The following is an 18047-nucleotide window of genomic DNA, read 5'->3' as shown; positions in this document are numbered from 1 at the left end:
TCTGTCTGCACTGTAGATATATACAGAGAACCAGAGTTCAGAATGGCAGTTTTAATCCTGCCATTCTCCAATTTCTGAGTGTTGCCAGGAGCACACTTTTTCCAAAGAGTTTACAGAACAAAGTATCACATTAATTAATACTGCCATGATGTATAAAATACAGGAGAAATCTTAAGTGAAGACACAGAGTTTTCATGCAATTGTTTAAAGTAACCTCTCAGCTAAACTTTTATTAAGCTGACTTTCCTTTTGAGAATTACAGCAAGTTTTGTCACACTCCCAGTCAACACCAGCCTAATGCCAAGCCATGTCTCTGTCAGTGTTTCATGCTCACATTAGTCTGAGAAAACATTCAGTCTTGAAATGAACAGGTAGCTCAGACATTTGACCATATCCATTATTTGTAATTCAATTACTATGTCCTATGATATATCCAGTATAAACATCTCTCACAGCACACACCAAATACGCCACAGTGCTATCTGAATATCTGCTCACATCCACACACATCTACACATATCTTTACAAAGAAGGCAAGTAACATCAAGTGGCAAGGTTCTACTTGTGCTACTTACCTTTCCTGGAAGGTTCTATGTTTTACTCGCTGCAAAAAGATTAAGAAAAACAGCATTTTACTAGTGGGTGTATCCAACAATTGAGCCTGTTAGCTCTTTTGTTTACTATACTTTTATGTTTTCCTTCTAAGACATGACCCTCCTTTTCCTGAGCAATACTTTGCCCTTAAATAAGCAGGTGGGGAGGGACTTGAAAGTCTTTCCCAGCTTCTAAACAAATATCAGTAATCCTTACCCGCTGAATTATTTCCAGATGCTCTTGGGAATTGCTGAAGTTTTTACCAATGTCAAATATGCAAAAGGTTTCTCTCTGGCAGGCGGTAACCCAGTTCTGATATTCAGAAGTATCAGGAATCCGATCCAGAAAAATACGAAAGGCTTCCCACACAGCTTCCTGGCAGACTGAGTAAGAAGAAAGGGGCTGGGGATAGATGCTTTGTACCAAATGGTAAACTTGAAAGCCTTTTAACAGTGATTTGGCATTTACAAATTCATGACACAAGATGAAGGAACACACTTCAAAATGTTGCTTAAAAATCCTTTTAGAGAAGGGTATTTTCAAACTTATTAGAAAAACCATTTTAAGCAAAACTTGCTGGTAATTTAAAAGCTGTTGCCTTTAGCACTTTACTTTGCAAAGCTCATTACTGTGAGATGGGACATTTATTTTCAGTACTTGATACCTGCTTTGGCTTAGAGTGAGTTCATTATCTGCATTATCTAAAATATGGGTGTCTCTGAGATTAGTGCAGTAAGTATACTCTAAACTTGCTGTAGGGATGTACTCACCTAGCTGTGTTAGGGCCCCTCAAAAATACCTCAGGAACGACCTGCCCTCCCAGTAGAGCAGCTGCATGTGGAGCAGATGTGGTCAGGTTATTAAAAAGGAACAGGCTATCTTTTGAAAAGATTTATTTATTATGAGCTAGCAATTAAAGCTACTTTCTATCGCCTCCTTTTGCTTGTAACTCTCTGGTATTTGTTTTTCTGAGCAGTTACTGCTGAATAAAGAAATACCATCTGATGATAAGTAATCCAGTTACCAGATAAATGTGACACATGACCAGTTGAGGAGGCATTGTAGCGTGTTCTCCCAGTTTGCCCCACGTAAGGGACTGTCCTCATGGTGACCTAAGCTATGTTGTTTTACTTCAGAGTTGGTGTAAGGTCACAGGAGGCTGAAGTGTCCAACAACTGTCTGAGCTCCTACATCTGAGCTGTTTTGTGTTGTGTGCTCATCTCTGGAAGCAGGGAATACACATATATGTAAAAAAGAATAAAATTGTCTCAATTTTCTTAGCAGAAAAATTCTTTAGATGATTGATATGATCCACAGTGCTTTTTCAGTTACAAATGTGTCATGGGACTTGAAGGTGGGGAGGTCATCTCCTAAGATTTAGACACAGAAAAGAACCTGAAAGTGTATATGCAAAACAAAATGAAGGTAAGATTGTCCCACAGATGGGTACAAGCTCTCAGGCTCCAGCATGGCTACCAGATTGCTTTTACATGGAGGATTGTACTGTGGTTACAGATTCAAGGATGATTCTTGTATCACCACATTTTCAAGTGTACCTCTTTTCTGCTTACATTCATCAGTTTTGTCAGATAAATTATCATGCTCAACTGGGAGGGCAGAAGTCTTTACCAGAAGTTCTGGTCTTTCCTTGAAGGAAAAAATTTTTGAGGTTTTGATGAAAGACATTGTAATGGAAAATATACAATTGTTCAAGGGAGCAGAAACACCTTATGAATGAGTGTACAAATTATTCAGCTGCAGAGTGTGTTTTGTTGCTTTCTTTTTGGGAAATACTCCAGTTTCAGTTGAAGAACTGGATGACACCTGCTTCAAAAATTTTGTGAGTGTAGGACACTGCTGGGGAAAAAGAATATTTAAGTTTAAACCTTCTTGCACTACAAGACTTCTAGAGTCCAATATCCCAGCTGATGTGCTGCTCTCCAAAAAGCTGGTACTACTGTTTTTTAAATCAGTTTTTTAAATGAAAGGGCCATAGTTATAGTTTTTCAAGTTCAGGTTAATGATCCCTGCCTGTTTCAGGATAGCTTGTTTTCAGCCCAATCGGAGATGTAAACAGGAAATTTCAGGGACTTTGAGGATTAATTTCTATTTAAGAAATGCTTTTTGGATCAGCCTTTGTGACACATTTCAGTTTTCTGTCTAATGTCCATTGGATGCTACAATGGATATCAAATAATTTTAGATCTATAGGAATATCCACAGACATCAGTGTAGCTCTCCTATGCTGCCTATAGCAAGTGGTTGCTGGAGTAAAATTTTTGCAGCTCCACATCCCGGTACAATTTCAATGGGAAATTGAAACTGGTTCCCCAAAAGAGAGCTGAGGAGCAGCCAGGTTACACATATTAATGTGAATGGATGGTGTCTAAAGATATAAAAATAGATAAGGAAAGGTGATTCAGGGAGTAGATAGTGCCTTAGATACTTGTATCCCAGAAATGCTGATTAGGTTTTAGAATCAGCTTTGGATCCTCCAGCTGCAGTGGAAATACACACATTTTTTGAATACAAAATCAAACAGCAACAGGATAAAAGCCTGGGAGGGGTAGATGAAGGAAGAGAGAAAACTGGACCAAAAATTGGAATGGTACTTCCCTTGCAGGTAAGGGAAGTAAAAAAAAAGCTGGGAAGTGACTGACCTGGTTGAGAAAGTCTTGTTTTTAAAATGTCTAAAATATTTTTTCTTTCCTAAGCTTTTTTCATTACTTGCTAGCAATTATCTCAGTGTTTATTGTATACCAACACTGCCATAGACTTTTTATAACTACAGATACACCAAAACAATTGTTCAATGACCATTTAATAATTCAAGTACTTGTCTTAAACTGGGGCTATTGACTTTGCATAGCAATGATGGTACCTGCTCTTTTGAGAAAGGTGGTACTTCTTTCAACATTAATGCAAGCACAATTTGTTCTTCATGTTCAGCCATGCTAGAACACTGTGCAGTTACTCTGAGTTCATTAGTCCTTTAATTGCATTGTCTTATTTTCTTCTGGTAACTGTCTATCTTGAACCCTGCTGATGCACATGTAACATTTGATTATCTATGTAAAAATAAAGCATAAAGTTTATCACATGCACTTCCTAAAGGTGAAGAACAAGATAGATTCTGGAAAATTACTGTGTTTCCTCAGTTAAAGGGAAGACTTTGAAGGAGTAAGTACATACTATGATAATCATCTTACCTCTTAATCTATAGTAAGCTTGGTGACTGGCTAAAATCTGCTTCACTGATTCTTGTGGGCAAACTTTCACACCAGTTGAGAAAAAGGATGACCTCTTTGTTCGGTGTTTTGCCATGTCAAATATCCGCCTTATGGTTGATATCCTGGACCGCTTTGTTGTTCTTTCTGTTTTGTCTGACCCTGAGGTGACTGCAAGATGTTTGGCTTCAGCACGATTAATTTTATCAGGAATTTCTGTAAAAAAATAAAAACCAAGAAAGTACATAAACATACGTTGCCTAGGCAGTAGGTATTCGATGCAAGTTCATGTCTTGAAAATGGAAGTGAACTTGAGAATTCTTTTTGTTACATTATAGCAGAGTCAATGCACTGATTGAATGATTGTGCTGAGGAGGAGCAGCCTCTGACCACTCAGGGGAACTGCAGCTCAAGTGACTTAGTAACTCATTTCCTTGTATGTCAACATGTGACCCCAGGACACACAGGGTAAAAGTTTCAGAAGCTCTAAATCCTGTTTTCAAAAGTGATTTGGATTAGATCCACAAAAGACACTTAAGTGCTTGAACTTTGTGCTACAGCATCTCATTTGTGAGCATATCGCCCTGTAGGGAAATTTACAGTACAGTGATAAGTAATGTCTACACTAGCAGATAAGTAAAATGAGAAATTGTTGTACCTTAAGTCTTTAAAACCTTATCTTTCCTTTGGGCTTCAAGGGACATCTCCCTTCAAATCAGGTTCATAACCTTGAAGCTACCCCAAGAACTAGACCTTGAAACTTTCAGAAGTTGAACAGGAGTTTTATTGTCTTTGGGTAAAGAAAGACCTGTTTCTAGTCTCTCTTTTAGTCCACAGTGCACTTCTCTATCTTTCCCTCACATAAATTGAAGTATTAACCAGAACAGACTTTGATTGTTTCTTTGCAACTGGATGATAAGTGTTGTGAATTCTCTGGCATCATATTTTAATAAACATTTAAATGTTTCCGGCAAAGTGAAACAGTTACAGTAGAAAAAAAAAATGAAATCAGTGGCTAAGAATTGAAGACCTAGGATTCAATTTTACATATGAAGCTATTCAGTTATGAAAAATGGAAAAGCTTCCAGGCTGTCAAGATAACCTCAAGCATAGGAATCCCCGTCACAAAAATTCAGGACTCATCTGGTTCCACTTCCTAAGTATTTGTGTTGCAGTGTTACATGCAAAATTAATAGCAGCTAAATTTTATGTGAAAAAGTTAATGTTTAAGATAGTGTATAAATGACAGATTCAAATGAGCTGAAATACAGCTTTTTGCAAGATCATGTGACAGAAGCAATGAGTATCTTTTAGTTATCTTCCAAAATTTTGTATACATTTTAATAAAGAAGTTAAAGTAAATTTGGAAACACCCTTTTTTGGTTGTAATTTGACATAATGGTTACAGATGAAAAGTAAATAAAAATATTAGCGGAATAGAAAGCTTTAAGAAAGGTATGTGTGTTCCTGAATCCTGATGAATCAAGTGAAAAATTATTTGATTCATTTCAAAACAATTCAAGATTGTTTTAAAGCTTCTAGTGGAAGAATAAGGGGAAATAATAGGGTTATAAAGGAGTAAGTTCAGTAGGAGTAGCACTATCAAGAAAAGTAAAAGCAAAAAATTATCCATTTGCTGGAGAAAGAGGTGTCATGCTACATATAACAAACACTAATTATCCTATTCTTAGACAAATCAAGAGAAAATAAGGGAGGTTAAAAACACATTATCTTGACACTTTGGAGTAGTGTTAATTAAATGTTTAAAGAAAATTGGGGAGATAAATGATGAGAGAAAAATAATTGAAAAACATATTTTTATAAAAAGAACAGTATATAAAATGAAGAATGGGGAACGTTCTGCTATGTGTGTCAGTAGACATATATATGAGACATATATATGTCTCAATTCTTATTTAATTCCAAAGGAACATTCATTGCTCACTGTTCATCATTGTGTAGAAATCATAGTAGTAACATCTATATTTTGAGATAGGTGCTACTCTGATACGGAAAAAAGTCAACTGCTTGCTTGTGATGGGTATTCCCTGAAAGGAAGGAAGTTATAAAACAAAGGCAATAGGTCATTGTTATTACTTTTTAATGCATGCCAGGAACAGTGACCTGCAGACCTAGAACAGCCTAATTGTTGCAAGGTAATTTAAAGTGATGATGCAGTCATACAATGTTTGATATGAAATGAAATGGAAGTAATTTTTCCATATTAATGTCAGGTCATGAACCATAAACTGCATAAAAGGAATTTCCCGTGTGGAAACACATTGTTGGCTTCAACAGAATCCCCAAGTGGCCAAACACTGAGTCAGCTGAGAGACAGAGTTATTTGAAAGTTATATTCAAATAACTGAAGTTTTCTAGAAGAGAAAATCAAAATCCCCATGGAAAATAGCAAGTTGTAAGTAAGTCTGTTACCTTTCACAAGGTTTATTAACTGAGATAGACCAGCTGCCCAGGCAGACCGACCAACTGGGGCAGAGGATTTTGTCCCTAAGCTCTTTGATAGCTTTTGTATGGAGCAGAGGCCTTTCTTGAAGGATTTGCTTCTTCCCCAGGATTTATCTCTAAGTCTTTAACTTGAATTACTAATTATACTATTCATAAAACTGACAAAGGAGATTCTTCTCAAATGATGGTTGCAATGATTTCAAAGTCTCTGTGTTAGGGATTTTCATTCTGAGAAGTGGCCAGTTGTTTTCTGCTTTCAGTTTGCACTTTTCTGCCACCCTATTTAGAGTAGTTATAAATTTTTAAAATTATTTTTCTTTTCATTCTTTTTCTTCAATTTTTTTTCTTTTTTTTTGGGGGGGAGGATCTGTTTCTAAAGTATATCTATTGCAATAGGTTTAATTTAGTTTATATCTTTTAATATCTTGTGGTTAGTAAATTTCTCTTACTAGAATAACTTTTATTATCATAATTCTTTAAAATCACTTTTTTACTAAAACAAAATTTGAATTGGAGAAAGCATCAGCCTTTCTCTCCACATGATTGTCCAGTATGAATTTCCTAATATTTACTGGTTGTAAATGGATAAAAACTTGCCTTCTGCTTATAAACATTTCCTCATAATTCTTCAGATCTGTATTTTCCACTGTGACTGGAGAAATTCTAAAGAATTTTTACCTAAGCTTCACTGGTGTTTCAGCCATAAACTTTACTAAAATATGCCTCCATCTATACCTTTTTAGATGCTTTGATTTCAGTGTCCTGTGTTGAAAAAAAATCAAAAATACATACGCTAATATGAAGTTGAATCCATAGATATTAGTTGATCCCTTTTCTTTTTTACTATGCAACATAGTAACTGAATACACTGGAGTGATGCAAATTTTACAGGTGCATCATTTGATCATGTAAATAATCAAAAAACCACTAGGTTGGTTAACTTTTCTTAAAATAAATAACATCTGTAATTTTTTTCTATTTTTTTTTATACAAGCACATGCAAATAAAATATTCAGAGTTTGCCACAAATATACACTGCCCAATTTGACTTTTTATTATTTAACCCTGTTGTTTCACAGAGGTGACTGTCTCAGTTTTACTTTTAAAAGGTATGTTTAAGATTTCTGGCTTTCTTTGATAGTTCTAGGGCAGAAGGACAATAACTTTAGAAGTCTGATAATGCTTTACTCTACTTCAGCTAATCTCTAATATGCCTTAAACAAAGTCTAACTTTACTTTATTCTCATATGAAAGAATCTACACCATGTCCAAATTATCCAGGTGACATACTTACAGAAAAATACTGAGGTAGTTTTACCAAGGTTATCTACAGATTCACTGTCATCTGTTATTAAATTCTGGAGTTCCTGACATCTAGTCCTGAACTTTGACAAAAATAACTAAATATTTTCAAGACATCATAAAGCAATTTTCCAAATATGATACAGCAATCTAATTCATATGGGATCTAATCAAAGTGCTTTGGTAACCATATACCAATCTCTCAAGTGCATAGTACTGCTCTTCAGGTTTTGGTTTCAGGCAGATAAATGGTATTTGTTTCACATATTAAAAAATTAAATTCTTGAAATTAGGCCAGGCCTTTCCTCTGTGTCTCTTGAGACCTGCATTATCAAATTTACACCCTAACTAAAACAACAAGACAGGAGAAGCAGATTTCAAAAGTTCCTATATGTTCTTAATAATCTTCATGTCAAAAAAGGAAAAGTACATTACTATTGAAATGGATTCTAGAGAAAAAGAGTTTAAAGTTATAATTGGTCAGATAATTGGTCAGCTTTGGGTTTTTTTAAAAATTTGCTTTTTTAAACATAGGACCAAGAGGGTCTTATTCATACCTGTTTGTGGAAATAGAGTAGATGCCTCTCTATGTAGCTTTATTAATTTCTCTCTGTTAATAGTGCTAGATTTAGAAGGCCTCAAATTTTGGAGTTGGGAGTTGGAGTTGGAGTTGAAAAATTGCATTTTTCAGCAATGTAGATGACCTCTGGGTAGGAACATTTATATACAGCATTATTTTTCAGGTAAACATTTTTTTTTTTTTTTTACCTGAGAAAATTTAGATGCCATTGAATAGAAAAAGAATCAAAAATATGTTAGCTAAAGATTTGCCAGCAAAATTCAAGGTGACAAAATTGTTGCAGTCTGAATAATTCATCATTAAAATCATCAAAAGGTTTGAAATGTGCAAAAAAGCAGATTAATCTGAAAAATCAGTGTATCTTAGGGTAGAGAGGAATGCTTGATTGATAAATGAGACATATTACCTACACAATAAAATAATAATTAAAAGAGCAGGCTTATGTAAAGAGAAATGCTGAAATAAAATGGGGAAAGCTTATCAGAAGGGTTAATTCAGCAAAGATCCATAAATATGTTGAGGTTAAATTTATAGTGGGGCCAACATTTTGTTGGTAATTGAGTCAGTAACAAAAGCACAGCTGACTAGTCCTGAAAAGTTGATCCTGAGATTTCTTAGTCGGCTGGTCAATGTAAACACCAGGTGGAGCATAGAAAGTACAAAGAGGTAATACCTGGACTCTTCACCTAGAGACATTCTCCTCATGGCAACAGTGAGGATCTCACATTTAATGGCACTTGCCAGTGACAGACAGGGTGTCTCTGACATGTCCTTTCCTCATACTCCTTTCAAAATATTTTTTTTCCATGGTTTGTTTCCTCAGGTCTGTTGCATAGGAAGAGTCTAAATGGATTTAAAGGGGCTTAGATGAGCAGGGGCAGATTAAAATGTGGCAAGAATTTATTAACAAATGCTGCCTGTATCCTTTGTGCAGCAATCTCTATCTTCCCACGCAGATGTGAAAGTGGAGGTTTAACTCTTGCTGATGTTGAGAGCTGCTTTGCCAGTGCTTTGTCAGATGCTGCTACTTTGACTATGCTTGTTTTGCATTTCCAAGTGTGTTTTCACAGCCATAAAGACTCATAGTTTTGAAAAGTTTAGGGTATTGAATTCCATACTAGAAAAATTAATGCTAATATTTAATCTGCTCAGGTTTTGTCTGAGAGCTCAATGCCCTTAAACCCAAGGAAATATGGCTTGCATGAACTTATCTTCATGTCCAATATGTTATTGGACTGCTTTTAATGCACACAGGGAAAGAACTTGGAAAGGAATTCCTGAGGGACTCAGCCATGATGATTGCTGCATCCTGGTGGGGCTTACCTGGTCTGTAACTGGGGTAGCTGAGGCACAGGGGGGATCTCACTTTGGATCTCACTTCTTCAGGTTTAGTGGATTTTGCCCGTGAACTGCTGAGTAAGAGGGCAGTATCCACTACTCTGGGGAAGTTTTACTGAAAGATAAGCTGCTGACATTGGTTCTTAGCTTCAGTAGAAGAGGAATTGGTACTGGGAATGCCTCAATTTCTAAAACAGGAAAGTGGGCTAAGATATGTATATTAAAAGTAAGTAATTTTAATTTCTCATAATGAATATGGACAACGATGAGCTTGGCAATTCCTGTTTAGTATGTTTGCTTTGTAAATTCAATTCTTAAGTGTGACTAAACAGTAGCATTGCCTGTGTAATGAGGCCTGGATCTCTAATTTTGGCAATTCTGTATGTATGGGGGACAGGTCCAGGCCTCCAGTTTGTGTCAAGCTGGCTAAAATTCACTTGTAAACTTCCTGTACAAGAACCATAAAGATGATGGCTACACACTTGCATATAGAACCCTTCCTGTACCTACTAATATCTTGTATTGTGCAAGATTCAGCATCACCTTTACATGTCAGGGAGATTCCAGGCTCTGCTTGTGCAGTGGAGACTTTATACAAAAGACAAAATATGCCTGATCCCTGTATCTCTTGCTTAGATTCAGCATGACAAAACACCACCTTCACATATTCAGATGTTGCACTCAAGCTCTCTGGGACACTGGAGAGGCATTCCAGGCTTCGTCTTAAAAGGCAAGTTCTATAATTTTCAACATTTTAAAGGCTGTATTAATTTTTAAAATTAGATCTATACTAAGGGGCTTGCTTCTCAAGAATCCAGGAAAATGGTGGGTTTTCATAAATCCTGCTTCTTGTCAGAAACACATGCTAATGATTCTTTAAATGTCTATGAAAGGTGAAGAATCTGGTACTATTGACATAGTGCTCTAATAAGGTAAGTCTCCCATGAGTCTTTGTGATACATTCCTACTGTAATTCTTATGTTAAAAATACTTAATATTTGGTTATAATGAAACAATCTACACCTCAGAACATGTATGGAAATAAATCTGAAGAATGTGATAAATTATTCTGAAATATATGATATAAACAATGCCATTGGCAAATGTGAAATTTTTAATAAAAACTCCAAAATTTTTTTGTTTTAATGGTTTTATGTTCAAAACTAGGAGACGGCATTAGGTAATGGTTCTTTCTTAGAACCCATCAAATTAACCTGGATTTATATTTTGGTACTAAAGATCATGGTTGTCATCAGCTAATGTGCTCTTGGATTTCAGTAAGTGTGGAGAATTTAATTTCTGCAAGTCAGTAACACTGGGAAGTTAAAATAGATATCAGAATTCCTCAGCTGTTCCCCTTCTCATCTGCTCATACATATCTATGTGGTTTTCTATGCCAAGTGGAGAAATACAATTGAAAACTAACTTCAAGAAGAAACAAAGAATTTGTTACAAGTTTTATGAAATTTATGCATGGGCCTTATAACAGATAAATAGTTATGTCTCTTTCTCTCTAGAGCAGATAATTCAGTAACTTCTTTGAATTATACTACTTATGCAATTCATGGGAAAACAATTGTAACAAATTATCTACCAATTATAGATGAGAATAGAAAGCATAACATGCAACCGGTAAGATTTTCCTGTTTTTTTTTCCCTGATTATAGTTGTCATAAACTAATGATGAAGCCACATTCACAATAAATGCTGTCTGTACATACCACAAATATTAAACATGCTGAGATTTTTGAGTCAACAAATGATTATGACACATTTTCTTGTAACCTGACAAAAACATAGTAAGAAACTCATGTATTCATAGATGTAATATGTCTCATTAAAGGAAGAAATTTTTACATTCTCTTTCAGACAGAAAGGTGAAAATTTTTATTCATTAGCTTTGCTCACTTCTGCTGCTGGAATTTGTAAAAAATATCAAAGCCCATCTATGCATTCATTGCCAGATTGTGAATCTTCCAACAGTCTGCTAAAAGTCCAGAACCTGGACTAGAAACAGCATTGAAGAGTGACTAGTTTTAATGCTCATGTATGAAACATGTATCTATTTAGATTTCTTTGGCCATCTTAGAAGCATTTGACCTGAAAGGAGGTTCTATTAATTGCTATGGATATGATATCAAAGGATGCAAGAAAATGCTTTAAATGTTTAAGTAGTTCTTGGAGGGATGCATCCAACTGGCAGAGATAAAACACTCAGATGAGCACCTCTGCTCTTAATTTTCTGATTAGTCATTCTCAAGAGGTACAGCCTTCTCTGAGAAAGTCAATGAGACAGCATAAGTTTAAGTTCCAGTGATGCTTTGCCACATATGTCAACATTTCAACAACTTTGATGGTAGGAGTCAAAGAGTTGCAGTGCAGAATGAGTTTATTGAGGTAACTCAATAAATGTATTATCCTATTCACATATGATAACAATTAGGTTGTCTAGTGTATGAAAAGGTGCCAGAAGCCCCAGTGTCATCTCTTTACTTCAGCTTGTGTAATTAAAACTGGTCGATTTTCCTCACAGATTGGAGTCACTCATTCTGCAGTACAATCTACAATCTCCACATCATTTTGACAGAGCATGACTTGCACTTAACCTTACTCAACTTAGTATCAAACTGCATAGACCAAGTTTGGTTTGGAGGACACCTAATCCAATTCTTGATGTGAGTAAGATGACTTATTCATCTAGTTTTGATGGATAAGGGGAAAGGGACAAGAACTTGAATAGAAATGTCTTCATTTTGTGCCATCACCATGAGATCACAAAATTAAAGAGGAGTGCATTGCTGTTTCCTGCCTGAAACTGCTTGGTTTCTATGATCTGTGATGAGTCACGTGTATGAAAGGTATATCTGCAACACAGCCATTAAAGCCAGTATTTCAGGTAACAGGAGCACCAAGATTGTCAATATAAATTTGGGTAAAGTCTGAGGGAGGTATTGGAAATTTGAGTGGCCAGGAAGAAGCAGAACTCTAGAAGCCAGTAGAACCTCACCAATGGAAAGATAAGCATGGTGGCCTAAGTACAATTAATGATGTAGCTGTGAGCCTGGGTCCTACTGATTTTCAGAGGTCTGTGTAACCAGAATCAGCCCAGCAACCCTTGCTGCTGTCCTGCTTTATGGATGCAATGCTCTTACCAGCCAGGACTTCAGTTTGTGCGTCACACCTCAGGCCCTCATGCTTTTGTGAAATGAGGACAACAGTGTTACTCTGTCAGAACAGGTGAGGGGGAAAATGATGCTTGCATACAATGATAAAGCATACTACAATTATGTAAGGATATATAAACACACCTACTCTGTGAAAGGCGTCAGGGTACTTCCAGATGGTTGTTAACCTTATCTTTTTCAGACAGGTTACTGTTCTGAAGTCTCTGTCAGGTAAGTAGCAGCTGACAGTGACTAAATGCCAACAGACATGTATAGGAATGCACATAGATATCTTTCTTTTTAAGAAGTGTGTTGTTCAATATCACACATTCTGAAGGGGAAGAAATTGAAACACAGTTGGGTTTACAAAGTACAAAGCTCATGGAGTGTACAATAGTGCACCTAATTCCTGATTAACATGAAATAATTATATGACAGAGAATGATCAGAAGACTAATTTTAATCCCAAAGGGACTAGGCTGGACAGACGTAAAAAAAGAATGAAAACATTTAAAAATATTTCCAAGCATTTAAACACAACAGAATGCATACAGAATTTTCCTCTGGCAAAGAAAAACTGTATTCTGGAAAGAAAATCATGTTTATTTTGTGATGGCTGTTGCCCATGTCACTTAGCGCACTGCTTAAACCCCAGAGGCTCCAAAATTAGCTGAGAAATGAACATGGACAATCTGAATTTCTAGTTGTTTAAGACTCCCAGTTATTTTATTGTAGCCTGTAAGCTGATGTCCTGTAGAAGGAGAAAACCTTGGATCATTAATATTGACCATCTTGTCCATGGGTGTTTTCTGAGAAAAATCCCATATATCTTGCTGTTCATTCACATACAGTTCACTAATCCCTATGGCATAGGTGTGACTATTCCTGGAATTAATCTTTAGGATTCAGTGACAATGGTCTAGTATTTATATTAAAGTTTGGCTTTTAGCCAGAAAACAGAAAAGATCAAATCCCATATATAGTGCAGTGTTACATTTGTTTGAGAAAGGAGAGAAAAAAGGAAAAGTCTTACTTTTCATAAGTTTATAAGCCCAACCAGGAAAGCCAAATTTAACATGGTAATTCTTATTTTATGGATGAGAGTAGAAGATAATCCTAGTGCAAAAAAGCAAATATATATTGTTTTCTTTCTTTGTTTGAAGCTTTATATTCCTTGATTTTCTTTTTCCTTTGGCACAAATTTGCTTAAACTTTTTTTTTTTATTATTATTTTTTAAGGGCAATTATAGTAATGAAGATCTGAAACATTTATTGTGGAATTAGAACAGCCTAGCGGGAAGGGGTGAGTCAGAATGAATTAAAATGATTTCATAGAGCACACACAAAGCCTTTGTGTCCTAAGGACTGGCTGAGTAAATAACAGATATTTGCTTGCTGAATAAAAAAAGCCACAAAATAGCCTTGAATACACTCTTCCCCACGGCATTCTCACTATTTTGTGCTAAGATGTACCCAGCATCAAGGGATAGTTTTGAGAGTTCAGGGCTCCTCTGCATTTTGGTATTTAATCTGGCCATTCAGTAGTTTACTACTCCGATTGTGTGCACAATCTTTTGCTGTCAAAAAGGTTTTATTCCTTTCACTTTCCCTTTCCAGTGCTAGAAACAATTTTTGTCAGGACAGTAGTAAAATTATGGCAAAAGTTAAACACCGTACTCTTATTTTGCTCTCTACGGTTTCCTGTTTGTTTACTGTGGAATTGGAGGTGCTCCTGGAGAGCCTCCAAATGACTGGGAGAAGGACCCTGTGTCCTTCTCCCAGGGACAGGGAGGAAGGACCAAAAAATATTATTAAGCAAGCTCCATATTTGTTAACCTACCTTTGTTAAATATAAATGTGAGAAAAGAATGAATTTGAATTTTAGTTTTTCATGAGGAAAAAAATCAGATGACTAACCCTTTAAATATTTAGAAATTATCTCTAATTTTTTTCTGTTTAAGATGGGGATGTTTTATATCTTAGTATCTTATTTCCTAGTATCTTAGTATCTTATTTCCTAGTATCTTAGTATCTTATTTCCATATTTCCTATCACAGTTTACATGTACTGCAAATTTGAATGACCTCAAAGGTCTCAAAACACCTAGGAGCCCCAATGAGTGATTCATGCAAATATTCAGACTGCTGGGAGAGACTATATACTTTTAAAAAATATTTTCTGTAAGTATCTGACCCTAATGCTAAGTAATAAAATAAGAGCTCTGGAAATATCTCTGGAACTTCTTTGAAAAAGAAGTTTCTTAACACAAGCGTTATGTGTTTTGAGATCTGTGTTCATATATTTGGGATCAAATAGTTTAAAAATATTATGTATGGCATAACTAAATGTAAAAAAAAAAATATACATTTATGCATACCACATGCACTTTATTGAACTGGTGGCAAGGAATATTTCTAGTTATTTAGTATTCCTCTCTGTCAAGATAGTCCCCCATTATTTTTCTCGTCTTTTATGGAGAGTATTTTGTAATATACAATCACAATTTGCACTTGGTGAAACTATGTCATGCCACTTTTCCCACTATTGCTTTCTAAGTTGTAGTTATAAATAGGGTCTGCAATGATGCCATCAAACATGCATGGATTTCTCTTTCCATCACATAATATGCAACTTAAATGCAAAGACAACACATCTTGATAAGACTTGTTTTCTTGTCAGACATGAAATATAGTCAGTCTCTCATATTTTGCCACATTTCCAAAATATCATTAGTGATTAAATGAAACTATTTGCATAGAATCTAAAAGTAAAATCAAAGAGCCACAAAACATAATTCTAGTGCTAGCTATATATTTTCTCAATGATTTTTTCAGTACTTTGTCCACTAGAGAAGATTTGCATGATTTAACTGAGATGCAAGAACTTCTTTCTTTAAGAAAAGCAGGAGCTTCTTTAAAAAACGCAAATGTGTAAATAAAACTTTCCAGGTAGTATTGACAGTAGGCTATATTCCATACTATCTCCCTAACAAATATTTAGATAACATTGAAGAGGCTTATCTTTTATAATTTTACATTCTTTGCATTTAATTAGCAGGCCTGACATAAAAATAGAAGGTCATTGACTTGAGCACACATAGCAGTTGTAATGTTAGCTTTTAATTCAATTATGCAAATATCAAAGCATAGATAGAAAATTTAATGAGAAACCTCCTCCAGAATTAAATGCATTCTCCAAAGCTCTAAATCTTTTGAATATGGGACTAACCAGAGAAAATTACGTCATCATCTTTTCTTTTTTGTTGTTGAAGTAGCTTTATAAATGTTGTGAACTTCTAAATGTTTTAAAATAGAGCAATAGTCAGCTTATGTACTAAGTACAGAACAGTTCCCTGTGTTTCTCTTTTCTTGCAAATAATTTTGTAGTTATTATTGCAGTAATCCTTAGTGGTATTGCCATTTTTGTATATTTGCCAGTATGGTGTATTCTTCCAGAATATGTCTATTTGTTTTTAATAATCGGAATAACTGTCTTCCCTAGTAAATAGATAGATAGTTTGCTATTTTCTCTTAATTTCAGTGATGAAAGACCATCTTTAATCATGTCATCCCTTAGATGATCTTTCAGCCATTTTTAACTTTCCATATATTTGTCTCACAGATATGTTTTTTCATAACAGAATATGTTCAGGTAAAATGAAGCTAAATTGCATCTCTTATAGACATTGTAAAACCTGCAAAACACACATAAGAAATAATGCCAGTATTTCCCTTTTCAGCTTTATAGCAGTAACCACAGTGTGTCTAGTAGAATTGTCAAAACACCACATTCTAATTAAACATTCTGTAATATGAAAGCCCTTGATCTTGCAAATATTTTATTTCTCAATATATGCAATGCAAAATTCATCTAAACCTTATAGATTAAGATGAACTTACCTCTGCTTCCCTGAGCTTGGAGAGCAAGGCAAATGATCAAAAATATTAATCCAGTTTTCAAATGCATGCTGTCTATTGATCATTCACAGTTTTCAAGACCAGTCATGCAGGAAACAAGAATATTTTGGTAAAGTAGAAGAGTTCTGTTTTTTTAGAGAACTAAAATCCCCAAATGTCTCTCTTTTTCAGGTGTCTCCAACCTTGAACTGCATTGAATTGCAACTGGTGGAGTGCAACAGGTGCCAGAGTGCAAGAGCTGGGTGAACCCCTCCAATGCTCACACTTCTAGCCTGGGGAACTGGAGTGGTAAGACAAGAGTGACGAAGTTTTAAAAAAAAGCAGTGTCTGTTTCTGGAATAATCTGTTTATCTGCTGCTCAGACATAATCCCTCTTACGGTCCAGCTGGAAGAGCTTTCTTCATCTTATTAACCTTCTGGAGCAGCATCTGTCAACCCCAGGAGACTTCAACAGCACCATGATAAACAACGGAAGTCTCTTCTAGTTCCCATTGCTTGGAGTGTTGTTCTTTTGAGCTTTCTGGAGGTATGGCATGCCAGCATGGGGAGAGATAATTGTTCTGTTTCCAAACCAGTGACCACAAACTCCAGGGAACTTCCTTAGGATAGCTTTTTCCTGAAAGAACATTCAAAGCTCAGCTCTTCCGCTGACCATGTCTTGCAATCCTCTCTCCTTTGTACCACAGGGTTGCTGTTGCAATATTCCTGCCGGAGCAGTGACGATGATGTTCTGTGACAGGGGTGAAGTGATGACTCAGCAGCAATTTGCAGCAGTGTTCAGGGCTGGAACAATCTGATGCCAAACTGTGACTGGGACAGGGAAAGTGCTGCATGGTGGGAGGAGAAGAGAAAGTGGTGGGAAATGCTGTTTCAAGCACACAGCTCTAACTAGGCCAAGAATTGGCAGTGGCTGAATACACTGTTCAAACAGCTCTGCTCCAGTTTCACAGATATCTATTCCAGTTACATTCTGGCAAGTGTTAAGTGTTCCATACTTAGCATTTTCCAATACCTTTCCTACTGTTTCATTACACCTGAAAATGCTCCCAGGTAGGCATTTCTAGTGGTCTCTTCCCCTTAAAATATTTTTCAAAGGGCTTTAATATCAGAAGTATCTCTGGCATCAAGAATCTGTAAGCACAAGTTACTTTAAGAGCAACCTTCATTTGAACCCAATCAGTATTCTATTTTTACTTAGGATTTAAACAATTATAACCTCCCTCCCATTCCAAGATAGCCTGATTTTAACTACTCAGACCAGCTACTGTGCAGACTGGGCTGGGTTCACACAAGATTTGCTTTTTTTTTTTTAGTGTACAAAGTTTCATGCACATGGCTTTATCAATCCAACAAAACAAATTAAGAATACCTTGCCAGCAGCACAATGCAAAGCAACAGTGGAGATGATTAGAATTGCTACTGAAGAAAAATGTATTATTATATAAGGATCATTCTTTAG

General features: G+C 35.8%; 1 protein-coding gene across 1 annotated transcript in view; it reads right to left on the bottom strand.

Annotated features, from left to right (window-relative positions):
• The window catches only part of IMPG1 (interphotoreceptor matrix proteoglycan 1), a 53729-nt gene extending 37092 nt beyond the window's left edge, over positions 1–16637 (bottom strand). Inside the window, exons 1-4 of the mRNA XM_021554259.3 lie at positions 16571–16637; positions 3804–4037; positions 811–977; positions 576–604 (exon numbers count right to left, since the gene is read on the bottom strand). Coding sequence (XP_021409934.2) covers positions 576–604; positions 811–977; positions 3804–4037; positions 16571–16637 — 497 coding nt within the window. The remainder of the gene's footprint in view (positions 1–575; positions 605–810; positions 978–3803; positions 4038–16570) is intronic.
• Between the last annotated feature and the right edge of the window lie 1410 nt (positions 16638–18047).

This window comes from Lonchura striata, chromosome 3 (genome assembly GCF_046129695.1).
Source record: "Lonchura striata isolate bLonStr1 chromosome 3, bLonStr1.mat, whole genome shotgun sequence".
In the NCBI taxonomy this organism is placed as follows: domain Eukaryota; kingdom Metazoa; phylum Chordata; class Aves; order Passeriformes; family Estrildidae; genus Lonchura; species Lonchura striata.
Note: the sequence above shows the minus strand (reverse complement) of the source record. Positions and strands in the feature narration are given on the sequence as shown.